General features: G+C 40.5%; 1 protein-coding gene across 1 annotated transcript; it reads left to right on the plus strand.

The window, feature by feature from the left end:
* Positions 1–1236: 1236 nt before the first annotated feature.
* Positions 1237–17119, plus strand: LOC103384294 (neuronal membrane glycoprotein M6-a). Its single transcript, XM_008317763.3, has 7 exons — positions 1237–1426; positions 12442–12634; positions 13196–13352; positions 14117–14270; positions 15285–15361; positions 15504–15569; positions 16835–17119. Exons 1-7 carry the CDS (start codon positions 1390–1392, stop codon positions 16985–16987), a joined length of 837 nt encoding a protein of 278 aa, XP_008315985.1. The 5' UTR covers positions 1237–1389; the 3' UTR covers positions 16988–17119.
* The last annotated feature ends 441 nt before the right edge of the window (positions 17120–17560 follow it).

A 17560-nucleotide genomic window follows, 5' to 3' on the forward strand; every position in this document is an offset into this window, starting at 1 on the left:
GCAATGTCTCTGTCATTGGTGTGGAACCCCAGGGTTCACCTCCTGGGCAAGATCGAATCCCAGTTAGGGCGGTTGGTACCTTCCAGTGGACTCACCACCCACAGGAAGGTTCAGGGGGGCTGGTACGGTGCAGTGTGATTTAGCTGGCGGTTATAGAGACTGCTGCCCCCGTGACCCGGTAACGGATAAGTGTATGAAAACGGATGGATGGATGGATGGATGGTTCTGTCAACATATCAACAATCCGACATTGGAAATTTAAAGAACTAACCAGAGTGACTTACTGACTAATAATATTGATTCTAACAAGTCTTACCTCGGTATCTGTTTACAAAATTCAATCTAAGTAAAGTCTGGGCTTTACAGAAAAGCTACATTTACAATGTCTCATCTGGTCATTTGTTATTTCCGTTCCCTGTGGAAATTTCCGCTCCTTCTCACTAGATTTCTAAAGTCATTCAATATTTTTTTTTATGAACAGTTTATATCCTTTCCAGTAAATAATATTATAAATATTGATCCAGTTAAGAGAGAAAACGACGACAGAGCATGTTGACAGAGAGCAGATAGGAGAAGTTGGAACTTCCGATATTAGCCATGTGCAGGGGACGTTGGGAAGTGTTGACCATGGTCCAGCTTCCAAGTCTTTGGGGTTCTAGTCTTTACCTGGTCCCGAGTCTTCAATGCTTAAGTCTGGGTCCAGTTCTATTCCGAAGTCAGAAGTCAACAATTTTCTATCTCAATTTGAAGTCCAAGTTCAGTCCAAAGACCTCAGTGTTTGTAACTAACACTATCCAGTCCTATAACTATAAGTTACTCTCTAGTCCATGGTCCATAGTATTCAGGTCTGTGTCCTGTCTTGAGTCTAGGGTGTTACAAGTACAAGCGTCTTTTTTTCTTTTCACTTTCAGCACAGGTCGCCAATTTAAAAAAAAAAATATATACAGTATATGTATATATAAAATATATATATTATTAAAAAATAAATAAAATTATTAATTATTAAAATAAAATTATATTATTAAAATAAAATTATATTATTATTATTATTATTATTATTATTATTATTATTTTTATTTTTATTTTTATTTTTATTTTTATTTTTATTTTTATTTTTATTTTTATTTTTATTTTTATTTTTATTTTTATTTTTATTACAAAGATGCTGGAGGAGTCCGGGGAGTGAGGAGAGAGCATGAAAAGAGGGACTTCCCTTCCCCTCCATCATCTGCAGGGAGGGAGAAACACACACACACTCACACACACACACACACACACACTCTTGGAGGCAGCCTCCTACATACACACACACTGCTGAGAGAGAGCTAGCAAGGGGGCTTTTAACAGCTTTCACACGAAACCGAGACAAAGGGACTGTAACCTGCCACGATGGAGGAAAACATGGATGATTCGCAGAGCCAGAAAGGTAAGAAAAAAAGAACATGAACGTAAGAGGATGGACATGTTTCCCTTCTTCTTTTTTATTTTTCTTATTTTTCTTAATTTACATTGAATCTGGAATCAGATGCACCTTTTCTGCCATTGTTCTGTGCATACATCTCTCGTCTCCCTGCCTTTCGATGGCTTCCTTTGTGTTGAGCGCTGATAAAATGCAGCTGATGGGACGTTTCAAAAATTTTTTTCAAGTATGTTTGTTTTCTTTTTCTATTATAATTGATTGGGATTTTTTATTTTTATTTTTTTAATAGTGTCATTATCTTGTGCTCTGATCTCAGGCAGGTCTTTAATCTGCCGTGGTGCACTGGTAATGAACGGACGCATAACAAAGCAGATTTGCTTTTGGGGGTCGAAGACGATGAACAGAGGATTTAGATGTAGATGAGGATGATGATGATGATGATGATGAAGAGAAGCTGGCACTTGACACCGTGAGGTTGTTTTTGGAGGCTGGACGAACAGATGGATGGACAGATGGATGGATGGATGCATGGTTGGATGGAGGAGGTGGGAGTGGCGCTGGGGGGAGGGTGGGTGTGGGCCCAACCGTGTGTTTGTGTGTTTTTTCTTTTTTTTTTTGGAACTCAAAAAGCCTAAAAATCATGAGCCGTGGGGATAAGTGGAGCCGTGATTGATGCCTCCATTGAGGATTTTCTTTGTTAGCCTCTATTGTTGATTCTTCACGCTTGTCTGAACCTCTTCTCTTCTCCTCTCCTCTCCTCTGCCTCGCTCTCCCTGCCCATCTCCCCCTTTTTTTTTTTTTTTTTTGTTGTTTTTTTTTTCTTGGTGTCTGTGTCGCTCTCCAGCCTTTCCCTCCATTTTCTTCACATCTCTTCATCACTACAGTCTTTTCCTCTTCATTCGTTCTAACATCATCCTCCATCATTTGACTCCATTTTTTTTGTTCTTATTTCATTTTCTCAATTTTTGCTTTTTCTTTTTTTTTCAATCCTCCATTCAGAGTCATCAATCAACACACCAACCATTTTTGGCCAAAATGAATCTTCTCCCATTATATATATTTTTCCAATTAAAAAATATAGACAATCAAAATTAATTTAATACATTTTTTTCTTCTTCCTCACACACACACAGTTGTTTTTTGTTTTTTTTTTCCTTCTTCCTCACACACCAGTTGTTGTTTTTTTTTTTTTTTCAATCACTTCCCACCATGTTATGGTTGTTGTTGTCGTTGACGGTGAAAATGGGCGTGTCCGTTGTCGTCGTCGCACCTTTCTTGTGAAATAATGACCAGCGCTGCTGCCGCTGCTGCTGGATCACAGGGAGAGACAACAACGTCGAGACATCTGAAATAAAGGGCAATTTCTAAGCTTTTTTTTTTTTTAAATCATTTTTATCACAAATGAGTCAATCAATCTGTGGGTGTTGGGTGTTTTTCTGCACCGCCTCCAGACCGTAGGACTGGGTAAAAGCTGTGAAATATTACGTCTAACCCATAATCTGTCGAGTTTTCCTCGTAACCCACAGTCACTGCCACTTTTTTCGATGCTTGTTTCTGATGAGCAGGATTGTACACAGCTGTCAAAACACTTAAACGTGCGTGTGTGTGTGAGTGTGAAAGTGACTGATAAAATATTTAAGAACACAGGTGGTTCACAGCCATGAAGGAAAATCCATAGCCCGTCCGTGAAGGGGAGATAGAACATGTGAGTGAAGCAGGGTTTGACAGGCGCTAACTGGAAAATCTGGGAAAAAGATGCTAAAGGTTAGCATCTGAATTGGAGGAAAACATTTGTTCAAATGTAGCAACAATTCCTCCCAGTTAGCCAAAACACAAGAGTGAAAAAACAAGTTATCGAGTTCATTTTATTCATAAGGATAGCCAAGAATAAACATAAAAAAAATAGTGGGTAGAGAAAAATAATTTTAAAAAAAAATCTAAAATCTACAGTCTTACACCATTCATATCACATACCTTGAAATGCTTCCCAAAAATATTTCACCTAATTAAAAAAAAAAAAAACAGTTCCCTGGTCTGTAATCCGTGATGTTCACTGACCATTCGAATTGGTTTAAAAATGTTTTTAAATATTTTTTAAAATTGTTTACTTTATTATGAACCCATTAGCAATAGTACAACAAGTGAAGGCGACACCAGGTAATAAACTCTGCGATTGCAGTACGAAGGAATCGCAGCCAGGAGGGGTGTGTCGACTGAATCCAGAAATAGAGCTGCAGAGTGGGAGGACGCATCCTGTTTAAGCTTGTCTTTCTCAAACATTTAGAAATTTAGCAACTGTTGGCTGATGAGCCCGAGGCCCAGCAGTTGATACCAGGACTAGGCCCCGTGGTGGTAAGAACACTGCAGTACAGGACTAGAGCTTTCATCAGGACTAGAGTTCCCAGGTGTTTAGAGTCCATCAGGACTAGAGCTCTCTGGTGTTTAGAGTCCATCAGGACTAGAGCTCTCTGGTGTTTAGAGTCCATCAGGACTAGAGCTCTCTGGTGTTTAGAGTCCATCAGGACTAGAGTTCTCAGGTGTTTAGAGTCCATCAGGACTAGAGCTTTAAGCTGTCAGACACGTAGACATTTGTTATCAGTGGTGTGAACGGGATCTGTTTCATAAGTTTCATTTGCAAGAACTTTGAACTGCACAAACACTGGAGGTCTCTGTTCTAGAAACTCACTAAATCCATGAAGCCTTTGTAAGAACAGCACCCCCTGCTGTCGGTAATGTTAATAAGCGAGGACCTTCATTTATTTTTAATACGTTATCTGAAAGTAGGTCTTTCGTTTAAAAAACAAAAAATCGTAATCTTGAGGGATTTTCTGGTTAAATAAAAGCTAGTCAAAAATCCCACAATGCAACTGGATGTCCCCGGGAAGAATATTCCTTTGATTCTCAGACATAATAGAAACAAACACCTGCTGTGCTGCTGTCAGTGCTCTGAATGTCTGATCATCTGTGGTCTGTTTGTATTCAGGAAAACAAAATTGTGTTTCCCACCTGGAGACACAGTTTAAACTATTTATCCAAAACATTACATTGACACTAACTGAACTGTGACACAGTGGGAATTAAAAAAAAAAAAACGTTAAACGTTTGACACTTCGGTCAAAAGTGTCAAACAGATCAGCTTTCTATCATTGGTTCCTAGTACTAATTCAGTTCCGGATGCTTTATTCAGAGCCCAGTACTAGGGAGTATTTGTGTTTTGTCTTTAGTGATGGTTGTTGAAGAGGAAACAAATATGGTTCCACTCAGTGTATATAAGTTCCTGGTACTGATGTTTCCTATAGAAATACATACAGTTCTGTGCAATATCCCTAATTCTTGATACTATTTAGAAAGCCTCACGTTGACAGATCTTGTGACACTGCACGCTGTTACCTGCAGGGGACGCTAACTCTCCTTAGCTCCTGGCGGTTCCCGATACTTCAATTTCTGAGACCTTTTTTTCATTTTCAGTTCTGTTTCTTGCGGTCGACATGTCGGGAGTTCCTGTTGCAGTTCCTGGTACTACTTCCTGCTGTGAAAATGTGTACTACCACCGCCATCCCTAGTTCTTGGTACTACAGAAATTCACCTGTAGACCATCTTACGGTACTCTGCTTGATCCTTGACACTGGAGTCCGTGGCTAAAACACCAATAGTTCCAAGTACTGTGTCTATCTCCTAGGCCCTACGTTTGAAAGATCAATGAGTAATTGAACAGGGTAAACGGTCATCTGGATCTGAAACGTTAAAGTACCGATGGACGTGAGAACCATTAGACTAGACCATGTGTATCCGCTTCATATCCATTTCATTATTATGACCACTAATAGAAAGGAACTTAATGGAGGGAGGAATCAGTCGATATGAATTGACTTATAGCAGGGTCCGCAGAGAGACACAGAGAGAGAAACAGTGATGCCGGACAGACGAAGGCGTCGACATCGGCGTTTCTCCTCCATCTCTCTCTCTGAAAGGTAATTTCATTATTGTTCCGCAGAAAGCAGAAATGAAAAGCCTGAGCAGCAGCTGCTTCGCTGGTTCACGGCCGTCTGATCAATGGAGCCTTTTTTTTTTTTTTTCCTTTCAAACCTGTCTTCCTACCAAAATCATTTCGAAGACTGATGATGCTGTGCGATAACCATTTCAAATTGGCGTCATTTTGTCAAACCTCCGCTTCGGTTTCTATGGAAGTTATGGGGGAAGCTGAAAACTTCGATACAACAACTTTGTGGTCGTCGTTCGTCGTCTTCTGGATCCTGATCCTTGTTAGGGTTGCGAGGGGGATTCATTGGGTGAGGGCAGGGTACACACTGGTCACCGGACTATTCACACTCACATTCACACCTACAGTCAATTTAGAGTGAACTCTAAAGAAGAAGACGTGCAAGACATGCACGTCTTCCGGAAAGACAAGATCAGTCGTCAAAAGAGATCCAACCACTGATCCTCTTGATGTAAGGCAAAAGCACCAACCACTCTTCGTTTCACTGAAGTGGGCGGGGCAGGGGAGAGGGCGGGGCTTGTGTCTTGACTGTGATCACCTGACCGGCTCTGATGTTCTTCACCTGTGTCCACTCACTCCGCCCTCCCTGCTTCATGTAATCTCTGGACATCGATCCACCTCAGGTAAATGTTGCTGAAACTTTTGTTCCTCTTCTATCTCTTCCATGACTGTCTGAATTACAAGTGACACAGGCTCAACAAGTTGCCATTGAGAGGATTTGATTTGATAGCTGCGCGTTCAAGCTGTCCATCTGCCTTTTGACCACTAGAGGCGCTCGGTTTGAATGGACACCTGGTGGCTGTGTTGATCGTTGTGGTCCAGTATTGCGCTGATGGTGGTCAGAAGTGGGTTCACACTGCGGTCGCAGAGGGATTAACGTACTCAGCTGGTCCCGAGCGAACCAAGAGAATTTTTTTTTTTCCAAATTTGTAATTTACAATTGTGAATTGAAATAAATCATAATTTAATATGTTACAATTAAATATAAAAAAAAAAAATCATTATGCATTGCGAGCTAATCGGAACGCAGCAGTTTGAGCACCACCTACTGGAGGCTACTTTTTTTTTCAATCTTTTATAATCACCACCAAGGGTCGCCACAATTTGGAAACCCCCTTTCTTTTTGCGATGTACATCATTAAACGTTTTAGTTGCCATTTCTGTGAGTCTGACAGTGCAGTACTACCAGTCCTGTGCAACGCTAAAATACAATACCGAATACTGCGCTAATCGTGGGAAATGAATGACATTTTTCATTTTCTTCAACCTCATGTCGGCGTTGTCTGTTCATCAGCACCAACCTCCATCTGTCGGCTCCTTCTCTGTCATGTGACCTAGTCTGTGGTTGGTGATGAGGTCAGGGTCTTGAGGTGAGACTTACGATGAGCTGCTGCTGCTGCTGCAGCACGTTGTAGGTCTCGCCTCAGTCAGTGAGTCTGCAGCAGTGGTGCTCAATTATTTTCGGTCATAAATAGTGTTTTATCTGTACAAACCACTGTATGTGTTGCTGCCACCTAGTGACTGGAGGCTTGTTATTGTTCAAGCATTACAGCAGTGGTATACTTATGTCCAGGGTGCCATATTCCATTGGAGTGACCCTCTGGCACCTCACTGCGCACCCCCAGGGGGGCCCGCCCCACTATTTGAGAAGCACACGTACTACAGTAATTTTGTGGGACTCAGACTTTAGTCGGTGAAAAAGAGGCGATCAGGAGAACAGCGCCTCCCCATGTCTGCTGCTCTGACAACCATTCGTTGAAAAAGTCACTGCTGTCACCGCTGAGTTTCCTCCCTCTGTTTGTCTTTTGTCGCAACTCAGGATGAAAGACGCTCAGCACCGCCACGGCTGTTGCCATAGTAACTCTGGATGTTTTTTCGCTCACGTTCACGTCCCTGGTTTCTTATGTGGAAGACACACAATAGCGCTACTCTTTTATTTATGAAAAAAAACAAACATTCAAACAGGATACCGCTGTTCAGAACGTTACATCGAAATAAGTATTAAAGACAACAGCCTCCCCTGTCCTGTGGTGCTGTACACTTTCAAAGGTAGAGCAACAAAATGCACCGAAATGCCTCACTTGTAACACGCCAAAAATATCAGATCCTACACTTACATTCTGTCCTCAGGTAATCTTAGTGTTCTGCTTGTCATGGTTACAGATCTTCTTCTTCATCATCATCATCATCATCAGATTAGATTCGATTCGATTAGATTGTATTGATCCCACACCTGGAAATTCACATTACTGCATCAAAGTGTCACGATAGGAGAAGAGAATAGCTTTTAAAAAAATGGAATTAATTTTACAGTGGTGCAGCAGAATAAACAAAAAAATAAATTAAAATATTTAAATAAAATAAACAAAGAAAAATATGTTGAGATCATGCACATAAGCAGAATATTTTATTATATTTTTTTTAAATCTATTTATTCATTTTTTTCATCCTTAGTGTTTCCTCAGAAATGATGCTGGTCAACACAGCACCACACTACTGTATTTTTTTTTTTTTACCTACTGTCGCCCTTTACAAGCGCTCTGGATTATATCCAGGGAGCCCCCTGCAGGTTTTATATTTTATGAAGAAAGGAGGAGAATCCAGTGACTTCAGAGTCGCCTGCAGTGTAAATAAGGTCAGAGGCAGGGCATGGGAATGAGAATGACGGACATATTTTTTTCTTTTTAGTCCTCCAAAGACAGTTTAAGACTAAGTTTAAGTTTAAGACTCAAGATGTGACCTGAACTCTCCATTCAGTTCAATGGGTTAATGTCCATTTATAAAGGATGTAATTAAGGGCAGAGATTGCATGACTGTATGAATGTGTGTGTGTGTGTGTGTGTGTGTGTGTTTACAGCGTGAACGGCTGTACATCTCTGTACGAATGGTGCAGTGAAGTTGTCATTTTCCATTAGAGGAGGACGATGACTCATGAATGCATCTTCAGGCCGTTCTATCTTCTTCGTTTTTTTTTTTTTTCGCTTCTCACGGTGTTAAAATTTCTGCTGCTTAATTCTTTACAGTCATGGGGCCAGAACATAGACAAACATTCAAATTGACATTCAGACCTATGGATCATTTTTATGGCAATAATAATATATATGTATCTGTATACTCTGTATATAGATACATATATACATATATAATTAAATTTAATATATATAATTATATATATAATACATCATATATACATATAGTTTTCTCTCAAACTAATACCTGTAGTAATTTATATTTATATAAACATTATATATGTATATATATATATACTATGTATATATTTAATAAATATAATTATATATATATTATATGCATATATGTACATATAGTTTTCCTTTTTCTAATAGTTTTCTCTCAAACTAATACCTGTAGTATTTTTTCCTACAGGAGACTTCAGCTTCCAGACAGGTTTGCATCAAATTTCAGTTCAAGAATTTTGCCCAAAAACGATGTTGACGTTGATTTGACTCCAATACATAATAAACAAAAGCCATGAATCTGCGCTAATTCTGTTAAATTAGTTAAAAAAAAAATCCAATGCATGTCCATGAAACTTAATTACAGTAGAGAATCAAAGGGGAAGCAGATGGTCCTCAGGTGTTTTGTTTTTTTTCTACCGTCCAATCTGTCCCTGTTAGTGTGAAGGGACAGTTCTGCCCAAATATCTGCCTAATGAGACACAACAGTGTTTGGACACAGACGGGTGGTGCACAGGAAACCGAACCAGCCAGCCTTGAAGTATTATGTTTGTAATGTTTTTTTTTTTTCTTATTTTGTTAATGAATAATTTTCTCTATTTAAATTTTCATTTCCATTCGTTTCCAAACGCGGAGCTCCACAGCAGCTGACTGTCCTGCACCGAGAAACGCAGAGAAGCACAGAGGAAAATCAGCAAATTTTCGCCTGCAGAAACACAGCTGCTGCTGCTGCTCCACTGCTGACTCTGTGAATCTAAAAAAAGGTTTTAAACAAGTCGTCTTTAGCATATTTTTGCCGCTTCTGTCACAGTGAGATAGTCCCTAATGGCTCAAAACCTAAACCGCTAGCTGCTCACTCTCCTGCACTAAACTCCATGGGAAAAATTCAAAGTTTTTAGTCTTATAGTACATGAGAGCTGCATTTCATTAATGAAGTCCAGAGAAACATTTCTACACATTTAAGTCACTACATATTCCATATACACTAGATCAGGCGTGGGCAAACCTTTCACTTGTGGGCCACAATTGTCCTAAATCAGGAGCAGATAGATGGAGCTTTCGTCTGAACTCAGATAAATGACATGTAAAAGTCATGCATAACGGCTAAAATGCTAAAATGCTTGTATCATTTTCCATGTCAGCTATTGGAAAAACATGAGTATTGCAGGGAAAAGGCAGAAGTATAATGATAAAAAACATATAATTTGGTGGGCCGGATTAAAAAGCTAAACGGGCCACATCCGGGCCCAGGGCCTTAGTTTGCCCATGCCTGCACTAGACTTAATGACAGAAGAAACAGTAGTAGAGTTCAAACTCCTGCATTATAAATAATAAATAAATAATTGTGGATTTTTACTTTGGACTCTAAAGCAAAAGCCAGTTGTTTTTTTTTTTTTGTTTTTTTAAATTATTACAAATTGAAGTTAACAATGAAAAAAAGTATGGTTTAAACAAAATAATTTGTCTTAATAATAATAGATTTAAGCTCCAATTAATGCATATTATTCAACTTTTGCTTCTTGTCTAAAAACATTTATTTTGTTTAGCCCCTTAACAGGTTAAGGTTTTGTGCAAAGCTAGCCCTCAGGGCTAATATTTGTATTTGAAATTCTGCTTGTTTTCTTTGAAATTTCACTGAACAAAAAATGAAAAAAAAAAATCCAGTAAGAAAATAAGACGCAACAAAAACAGCAACGAATTAAGTATTATTTTCTTCTCACTTGACAATTGGACGAAAATCTAAACGCTAAAGTTAGCCTGTGTCCCAGTGATGTGTTCGAATCAATGACGCCACAGCTTTATCAACACAGTGACTGTCTGATGTGTGTGGGTGTATCTGTACAACAACCTGATGCTGTGGAGTCCACTCATGTGGGTGTGCGGGAGTGCATGCGTGTGAAGACGTGGCAGAGCTCTGCCCGAAGCTCCAGGCTCCTGCTTTTATCAAATGGAGTCAGCGCGTGTAAAATGGTACCTCAGTACTCAGCACATGTCGGCCATGTTGGTTCCTCCGGTACTGAGGCTGAACATTTATCACACTGATGATAAAAAAACACACACACACTCGCGCCGGGTGTGTGCGCGCACAAGTGAGACTGTAGCACTCGCTCGCAGCCGAGCCATGCTGTTGCCATGACGACACTACAGGCAAAGTGGGTCAGCAGCCTGCCACACCCCTGTCGGCATAGCAACAAGACTGGTCAATTAAACCTCGGCAGTGTGATGACTCACACGCGCGCGCGCGCACATTCACAGCTATTCTGTGGAGACTGCGGTCCGTTGTTTTTCCTCCAGCCGCTAATCACAACATTATACATTAATCTCTTCTTTTGCTAGTTATACTAGTCAATGCCGAAGCCTGACGTTAGCTCTGTTAACATTCACATCATCATTTTACCGAAGGTTCATCAAGAGGTTCCGCTCCATTAACTCTTTTTGTGCAAAATCCTTTGGGTTCCTAACAGGAGCTCTATAAGGTACATCATGCGGAAATTGTGTTCATGTCCTTATAAATAAATCAACAACACATAGTCATGCAAATGTAATCTTAACCCGGACTCTTCTAATGGCTCCTTATGTATGCTGTAGTGTTGTGTTTATGTGCAGCAACTGTACCCTGTGTTGGAATAATCTTTTTTTTTTTTTTTTTTCACCTAATTTTCCATTGGGACCAGCTTCTTTCCGGCGGCAAATACAGCCAACAGGTGGCAGTAATGAAACTGAAAAAAATGAAAAGCTTTGATAAATTTTGTCATGGACTAAACAATGAATGGGTATACACAGCTTAAATAGGTTTGAGTCATAGGTTTTTATATCTTTAGATGTGAACTCCACCTATCAGCAGGCGCTAACTGCTACTATAAAATCTTTAAAAAAAATTTTAAAAATTAAAAAAAATAAATACATAAAAGGGGGCCTTATATATTTATGAAAAACAATTTAAAAATAAATATGCTTTTTCATCATTTCCTGCAGCAGACGCTCAGTTTTCGCAACTGACCGCTGCAGAACCTACTGGGGGTTTTTTGGTTTTTTTTTTTTTTCTTCTTCTAGACTAAGAAGTTTGTCTTCACTCTCCTCAGAGAGGAAACTGTGGCCTATTTATTTAAAGACATCGGCAGCAAAACCACTGTAGATAAAAATAAGAACAACTGCAGCCTCACAAGAGAAGCTGAGGCCGCATGAGGACAAATACATAATACAGAAAGAGAACGCGAATCGTAAACGCAAAAACACACGGAGAAGAAATTCCCATTTCTGGATGGCAAAACGAACCCTAACTTAACATCCGACCCACACCCCTACGAATTGAAATGCTATTGAGAACCTGATAACATGTATATTTTATCTGTACAAACCCGTGTATGAGTTGCTGCCACCTAGTGGCTGGAGGCTTGTTATCATTCAAGCATTCACAGCAGTGGTACACTTATGTCCAGCGTGCCATATTCTATTGGAAGCTCCTCATGCCCATCCTGGCATCTCCTCCCCCCGCCCCCCAGGGGGCCCCGCCCCACTATTTGAGAAGTACTGAGCTAACAGAAATTGAATGTGAAATCTGGAATCAAATTGTCGAGTAAAGTATCACAACAACTGACACTTTAACAGCTACTGTAAACGACTCACCGTATTCTTATGAGAAATTTTACCCATGCCCCACTAGAGGGAGCCCAAGTACCACAAACTGTTCAACTACCATCATTTAAGGAACCACTGTTATAGATCAATCTACTCTACTTTAATTCTAAATGTATATCCTGTTGATTTCACATGTTTTATCGGACATGATCGTTCACCTGTTTGTTTGTTTGTTTGTTTGTTTTTAGGCTGTAAGGAGTGCTGTGAGCGATGTGTGGGGAGCCTGCCCTGGGCCTCACTCATTGCCACCATCATCCTGTACATGGGCGTGGCCTTGTTCTGTGGGTGTGGCCACGAGGCCCTCAGCGGAACCGTGAGCATTCTCCAGAACTACTTTGATGTGATTAGAGCCCCGGGAGAAACACTGGATGTCTTCACCATGTGAGTGACCGCTGTTCAGTCGATTTGAAATGACAACACGTTCTCCTTAGGCGATAACGTAACGAAATAACACCGTTTTATTATAACGATTATTTAATGGACACTGCGGAAGTCTGTGATTTTTTTTTTTTAAAGAACCGGACCCTGCTGGTCAGTGGTAGTAGTGCAGCGTGACTGCCTCTTGAATTAATGTAGTAAAACGTTCAACTTCCATGTGCAGTCCATTTAAAAAACCTGAAATATTATAAAAATGTTGACTCCTTTTTCAATGTTATGAAAAACATCATAATGTCACTGTCTTCTAATGTATATTGGGCATGGCAGTATTATTTATTATATTATTTATTATTTATTATATATTATTTTTATTCGCCAGAGATGCACTCTAAAAGTCAAAGCTAAAACACATCATCCTTGTACCTCTTACTGCTCTGACCGTACAAATTTGAGCCATCGGTTACTAACGTCTGTATATAACAGAAGAAGCAAAAAGTTCAACCAACAAAACATCATACAAGTCAAAAAATGTGGGGTTTTTTTGTGTTCTCTCTCTCTCTGCAGCATCGACTTCCTGAAGTATATCATCTACGGACTGGCCGCCGGATTCTTTTTGTTCGGTGTCCTGCTGCTGGTGGAGGGCTTCTTCACCACCGGAGCCATCAGGGATCTGTATGGAGAGTTCAAGATCACTGCCTGTGGACGCTGCCTGACCGCCTTTGTAAGGACCGTCCTGTGGATTTGATATGACCGTTTCATACACACTGTCCTGCTGTAAAACCACCAACAGTCAGTCAAACGTCAACTGGGTTTCGTTTAAATGTCGCGAGGAGAAATTGTAGCAATTTCAATCAGCAAGTAAACATACAAAAAAAATGCTAAAATGCTTTTAGCCCTTTCTACGCTCTCAGTTGGGGAAATGCAGGCACTGCAGGGAAAAGACAGAAGTATAATGATAGAAATCAATAACGTAACTTAGACAAGTATAGTGGGCCGGATTAAAAAGCCAAACGGGCCGCATCTGGCCCTCGGGCTGTAGTTTGCCCATGCCTGCTTTAGGCTAACTATTTTTCTGCCAAGCGTTTGGAACCATTTGTTAAATTTTTCAGACCCAGTATTTATGATTAACTCAATACTAGATCTGAAAACGTGTCTTTGTTGTTTTTCTACTTAAAAGTACATTTTAAAAAGTACACATTGCTACGGGTAGGCTTTCTACTAGATATTCTAGAAATAGCTAGTAGCTAGCGTGCTATTACTGTAGCTAACTTCTTTAGCTACTTGCGCTAGTTTTTGGTTCTTCGCTAGTTAGCCCTGAGCTTACTTGAAGGACTTTTAACAGTATTTTGTGTTGTGTCTGAAAATACGCTTTATTTTCAATATGTCTTTGTTTATTTGCTTGTTTACTTTACTTTTACATACCTTGTCTTGTCTTCAAGTGTTTGAATCTGAGATTGACACGTTGCCACCTGTGTTTGCCGACAGCTGATGTTCCTGGCTTACCTCTTCTTCCTGGTGTGGCTGGGCGTGACAGCGTTTACCAGCCTGCCCGTCTTCATGTACTTCAACGTTTGGTCCATGTGTCAGAACACCAGTGTGGTGGAAGGAGCCAACTTCTGTCTGGACCTGCGTCAGTTTGGTATGTGGTCACAGTTCATCTGTTCGTCTAATTTTTGGTCAAATATGTACAGAATTATGTGTACGATAAATACACGCTAAGACCTCCCCACTACTGCAAACATTTGCATTTTCAAGTACATTGTGAGTGCATTGACAAACTATATTAAATATATGTTAAAACACGGCGCTAAGCTTTAACAAAATGCACATATTCTCCTTTTATAGTCATGTCACAGAAGGTCGAGAAGATTCTGCTGCATAAAGCAGGTGACTCATGAAAATACCCACCTGGCTCACAACACGGAAAAAAACCTGTGTGCCTGGTAAAACGGCCAAATCATTACAGAGAGAAACCCCACAGTGGACCATGTGGTGTCAGGACATGTCTGTAGATAAAGCCTACTGACTCTAAAAAAAAAAAAAAAGTGTCGCTTTAAGTAAACACCGTTATTTCACACGATGCAGTCGCAGCGGCGGAACTGTCCACCATGTTCTTCACGGCGCCCACACAAGAACCAAAATAACACCTCCAGTGTTCAGTTTGACTTCTACGCAACACCGCCCTCTGTTGGCCAAACTTGTAAAATGAACCTGAAATCAATTGATTTTTTTTTTCCTTGGGGAAAATGACGTAATGGTAATATAATGCAGTCAACAGAGTAGACAATATGTTCATGCAAAAAAAAAAACCCAAAACACTGTTTAAAATCAACAGTAAAAATAAAAAATGAATACATAAAAGGTTAGAAGAAATAATGAAAAATATTAAAAAATTAAAAAATAAAATAAAATAGTCTGAGCTTATAAAATTGTTTTCCCACAGACTGCCATATTTTCTTTCATTATAAGTAATGCTCCTATTTAGACAATAACATTAGATGTGTTGCACATATGTGGCCATATTGTCCACATTCAAACCAAGGATGGAGGAGAAAGTCGGTTCAGTCCTCCTCAAATCTCCCCGTTCAAAACTTTAAAGGTCTCTGTTTTTCCTTCCTCACCGTCCACGTTCTGTCTCTGCTCTTTCGCTCAGGAGCCGTGACCGTCTCTGAGGAAAGGAAGCTTTGCACAGACACCGAGAAGTTCAGCAAGATGTGCAAATCCAATGAGGTAGGAGGATGCAGATGCAGATACCACAAAATATCGCACAGGGCGTAGAAGATATTTTGTCCTGAAAGTGTAACTTAAAGAGAAAACACTGGGTTATTTTTTTTTTCCACTAACCTTTGTATTTTGTGTGTGTGTTTCACAGCTGGATTTGACCTTCCATCTGTTTGTGTGCGCACTGGCAGGGGCAGGAGCTGCTGTCATTGCCATGGTGAGAGACATTATTGTCAATGGCAACACAACACTGTATCTAAAGACTCTGAAACCCTTTGCTGAATAAATACTATAAACCTGTCTGTGTGGACGCCCTAAGATCCAGATAAGAAGCTGTAATCCCTGCAGTGCAGCCCCAGGGCCCAGGTTAAGACGACTTTCTGACGAGGTGTCTTCATCTCTGAGACTCACTGCTCTTAGATGATTGAGCGCCTCGTTCTATCTCAAAGCCTAAAGTCAAGAGAAAATCCACCCTTCACTTTGGCCAGTAACTGCTCAGAAACTGAACTGAAGTTGGAGTTCGGTTAATTTAGTCAGTTATCCGTGATTAATTACATAACTGTCAATACAGTAGTTAACTTGAGATGGGTTGAAAATTAACTGCAAATTCCCTCCACATCAAGAATGATATTTTCCCAGGATTTGAGTACTCATGTAGACATGGGCGTCGACATACAGTATGTATGTCAAACTATGGCCCGCGGGGCCAGATACGGCCGGCTGTTCTTTCCGACTCAGCCAGGCAAACACTGGTATAAGATATAGACTGACATCCTTTTGCTCTATGCATTATAACGAATTGACTGTAATGTCTATTGGTGCCACTAGATGGCGGAAGACAACAAATTCTCTTTGAAAGGTTTACGTTTATTCTTTTATATCAAGCATTCTACATCCATCTAATACTGAGTCGGCTCACCAGTCAAATCCTGAACCAAATTTGATCCCGTGAGCTAAATGTTTAACCCCTGGTATCGACGTGTTTTGTTCTTTTTATGCTAGCTTCGCCACAATCCTAATCAAGGACCAGTGGGATCATGTCTAGATCAGTGGTGTCAAACTCAAATTCGCAGAGGACCAAAATTAAAAACGCTGTATGAGTTGCTGCCACCTAGTGACTGGGAGGCTTGTGTGGTACACTTATGTCCAGGGTGTAAGCCCCTGACGCCCCCTCCCCCTCGGAACCTCACTACGCTCCCCCAGATGGGCTGCGCCCCACTATTTGAGAAGTCTGACTGGAGTCTCAAGCTAAATTCACTTTGTTTGTTCTTCAATCTGAACCTTTTTTTTTTTTTTTGCATTGATAACTCACTTAAATTATAGTAGTTACTATCTTCTTATTCAAAAACACAAATACTACAAATATATATGTATTTGAATATTTGAAGTAAACTCTCTTCAAATTTAAGAAATCATCTGCTTGTACTCGCACCTCCTCACCCCCCCCCTCCCCCCCACTCTCCTTCTACCTCCCTCCCTCAGGTCCACTTCCTGATGGCCCTAGCCGCCAACTGGGGCTACCTGAAGGACGCCAGCAGGATGCAGAAGTACGAGGACATCAAGTCCAAGGAGGAGCAGGAGCTGCATGACATCCACTCCACACGCTCCAAAGAACGCCTCAATGCCTACACATAAACACGCAAAACGCACACACACACACACACACACACACACCCGACCATGAGAAACGACACACACACAACATACACACAAACACATACACACATACCTATCAGATGCACACACAATGATAATGACAAACACACACAATTAAACACACAAACACACGTGTAAAGTAATGAAAAAAACAGACATTTAGAATAAGGCTGAAACGATTTCAAGTGATGAACACATAAACACCATTGTTATCTCCTGTGTCTGCAGTACGTCAGTGGCGTTAACGCCCCTAGTGGTGATCATGTGACTTTGTGTCTTGCGTCATTCTCGACCCTGACGTCAGAGATTTTGATTTGACGCTAGTGACGTGGGGTTTGATGCTCTCTGGCTCCAGATCACCGAGACTGAGGAGAGTAGGTGTACACACCGCCCCCTAGTGTCCTTAGCTGGTATTTAACCCACATGCAACAGTCATCAAGCGTTGTCTTAAATAGTTAGACTTCATGAGAATCAACAGCTCTGTCCGCTCTGGTGTTCGGCTGTGACGTCACACACTCCACACTCGGCCACTGATCTACAGCAGTCACTTCG

The sequence above is a fragment of the Cynoglossus semilaevis genome, chromosome 9 (assembly GCF_000523025.1).
Source record: "Cynoglossus semilaevis isolate Cse_v1.0 chromosome 9, Cse_v1.0, whole genome shotgun sequence".
In the NCBI taxonomy this organism is placed as follows: Eukaryota; Metazoa; Chordata; class Actinopteri; order Pleuronectiformes; family Cynoglossidae; genus Cynoglossus; species Cynoglossus semilaevis.

Coding starts and splice junctions, on each gene's coding strand:
- LOC103384294 (XM_008317763.3), top strand. CDS start 1,390: ATGGAGGAAAACATGGATGATTCGCAGAGCCAGAAAG. Junction 12,635..13,195: donor ACACTGGATGTCTTCACCAT/GTGAGTGACCGC, acceptor CTCTCTCTGCAG/CATCGACTTCCTGAAGTATA. Junction 13,353..14,116: donor GACGCTGCCTGACCGCCTTT/GTAAGGACCGTC, acceptor GTTTGCCGACAG/CTGATGTTCCTGGCTTACCT.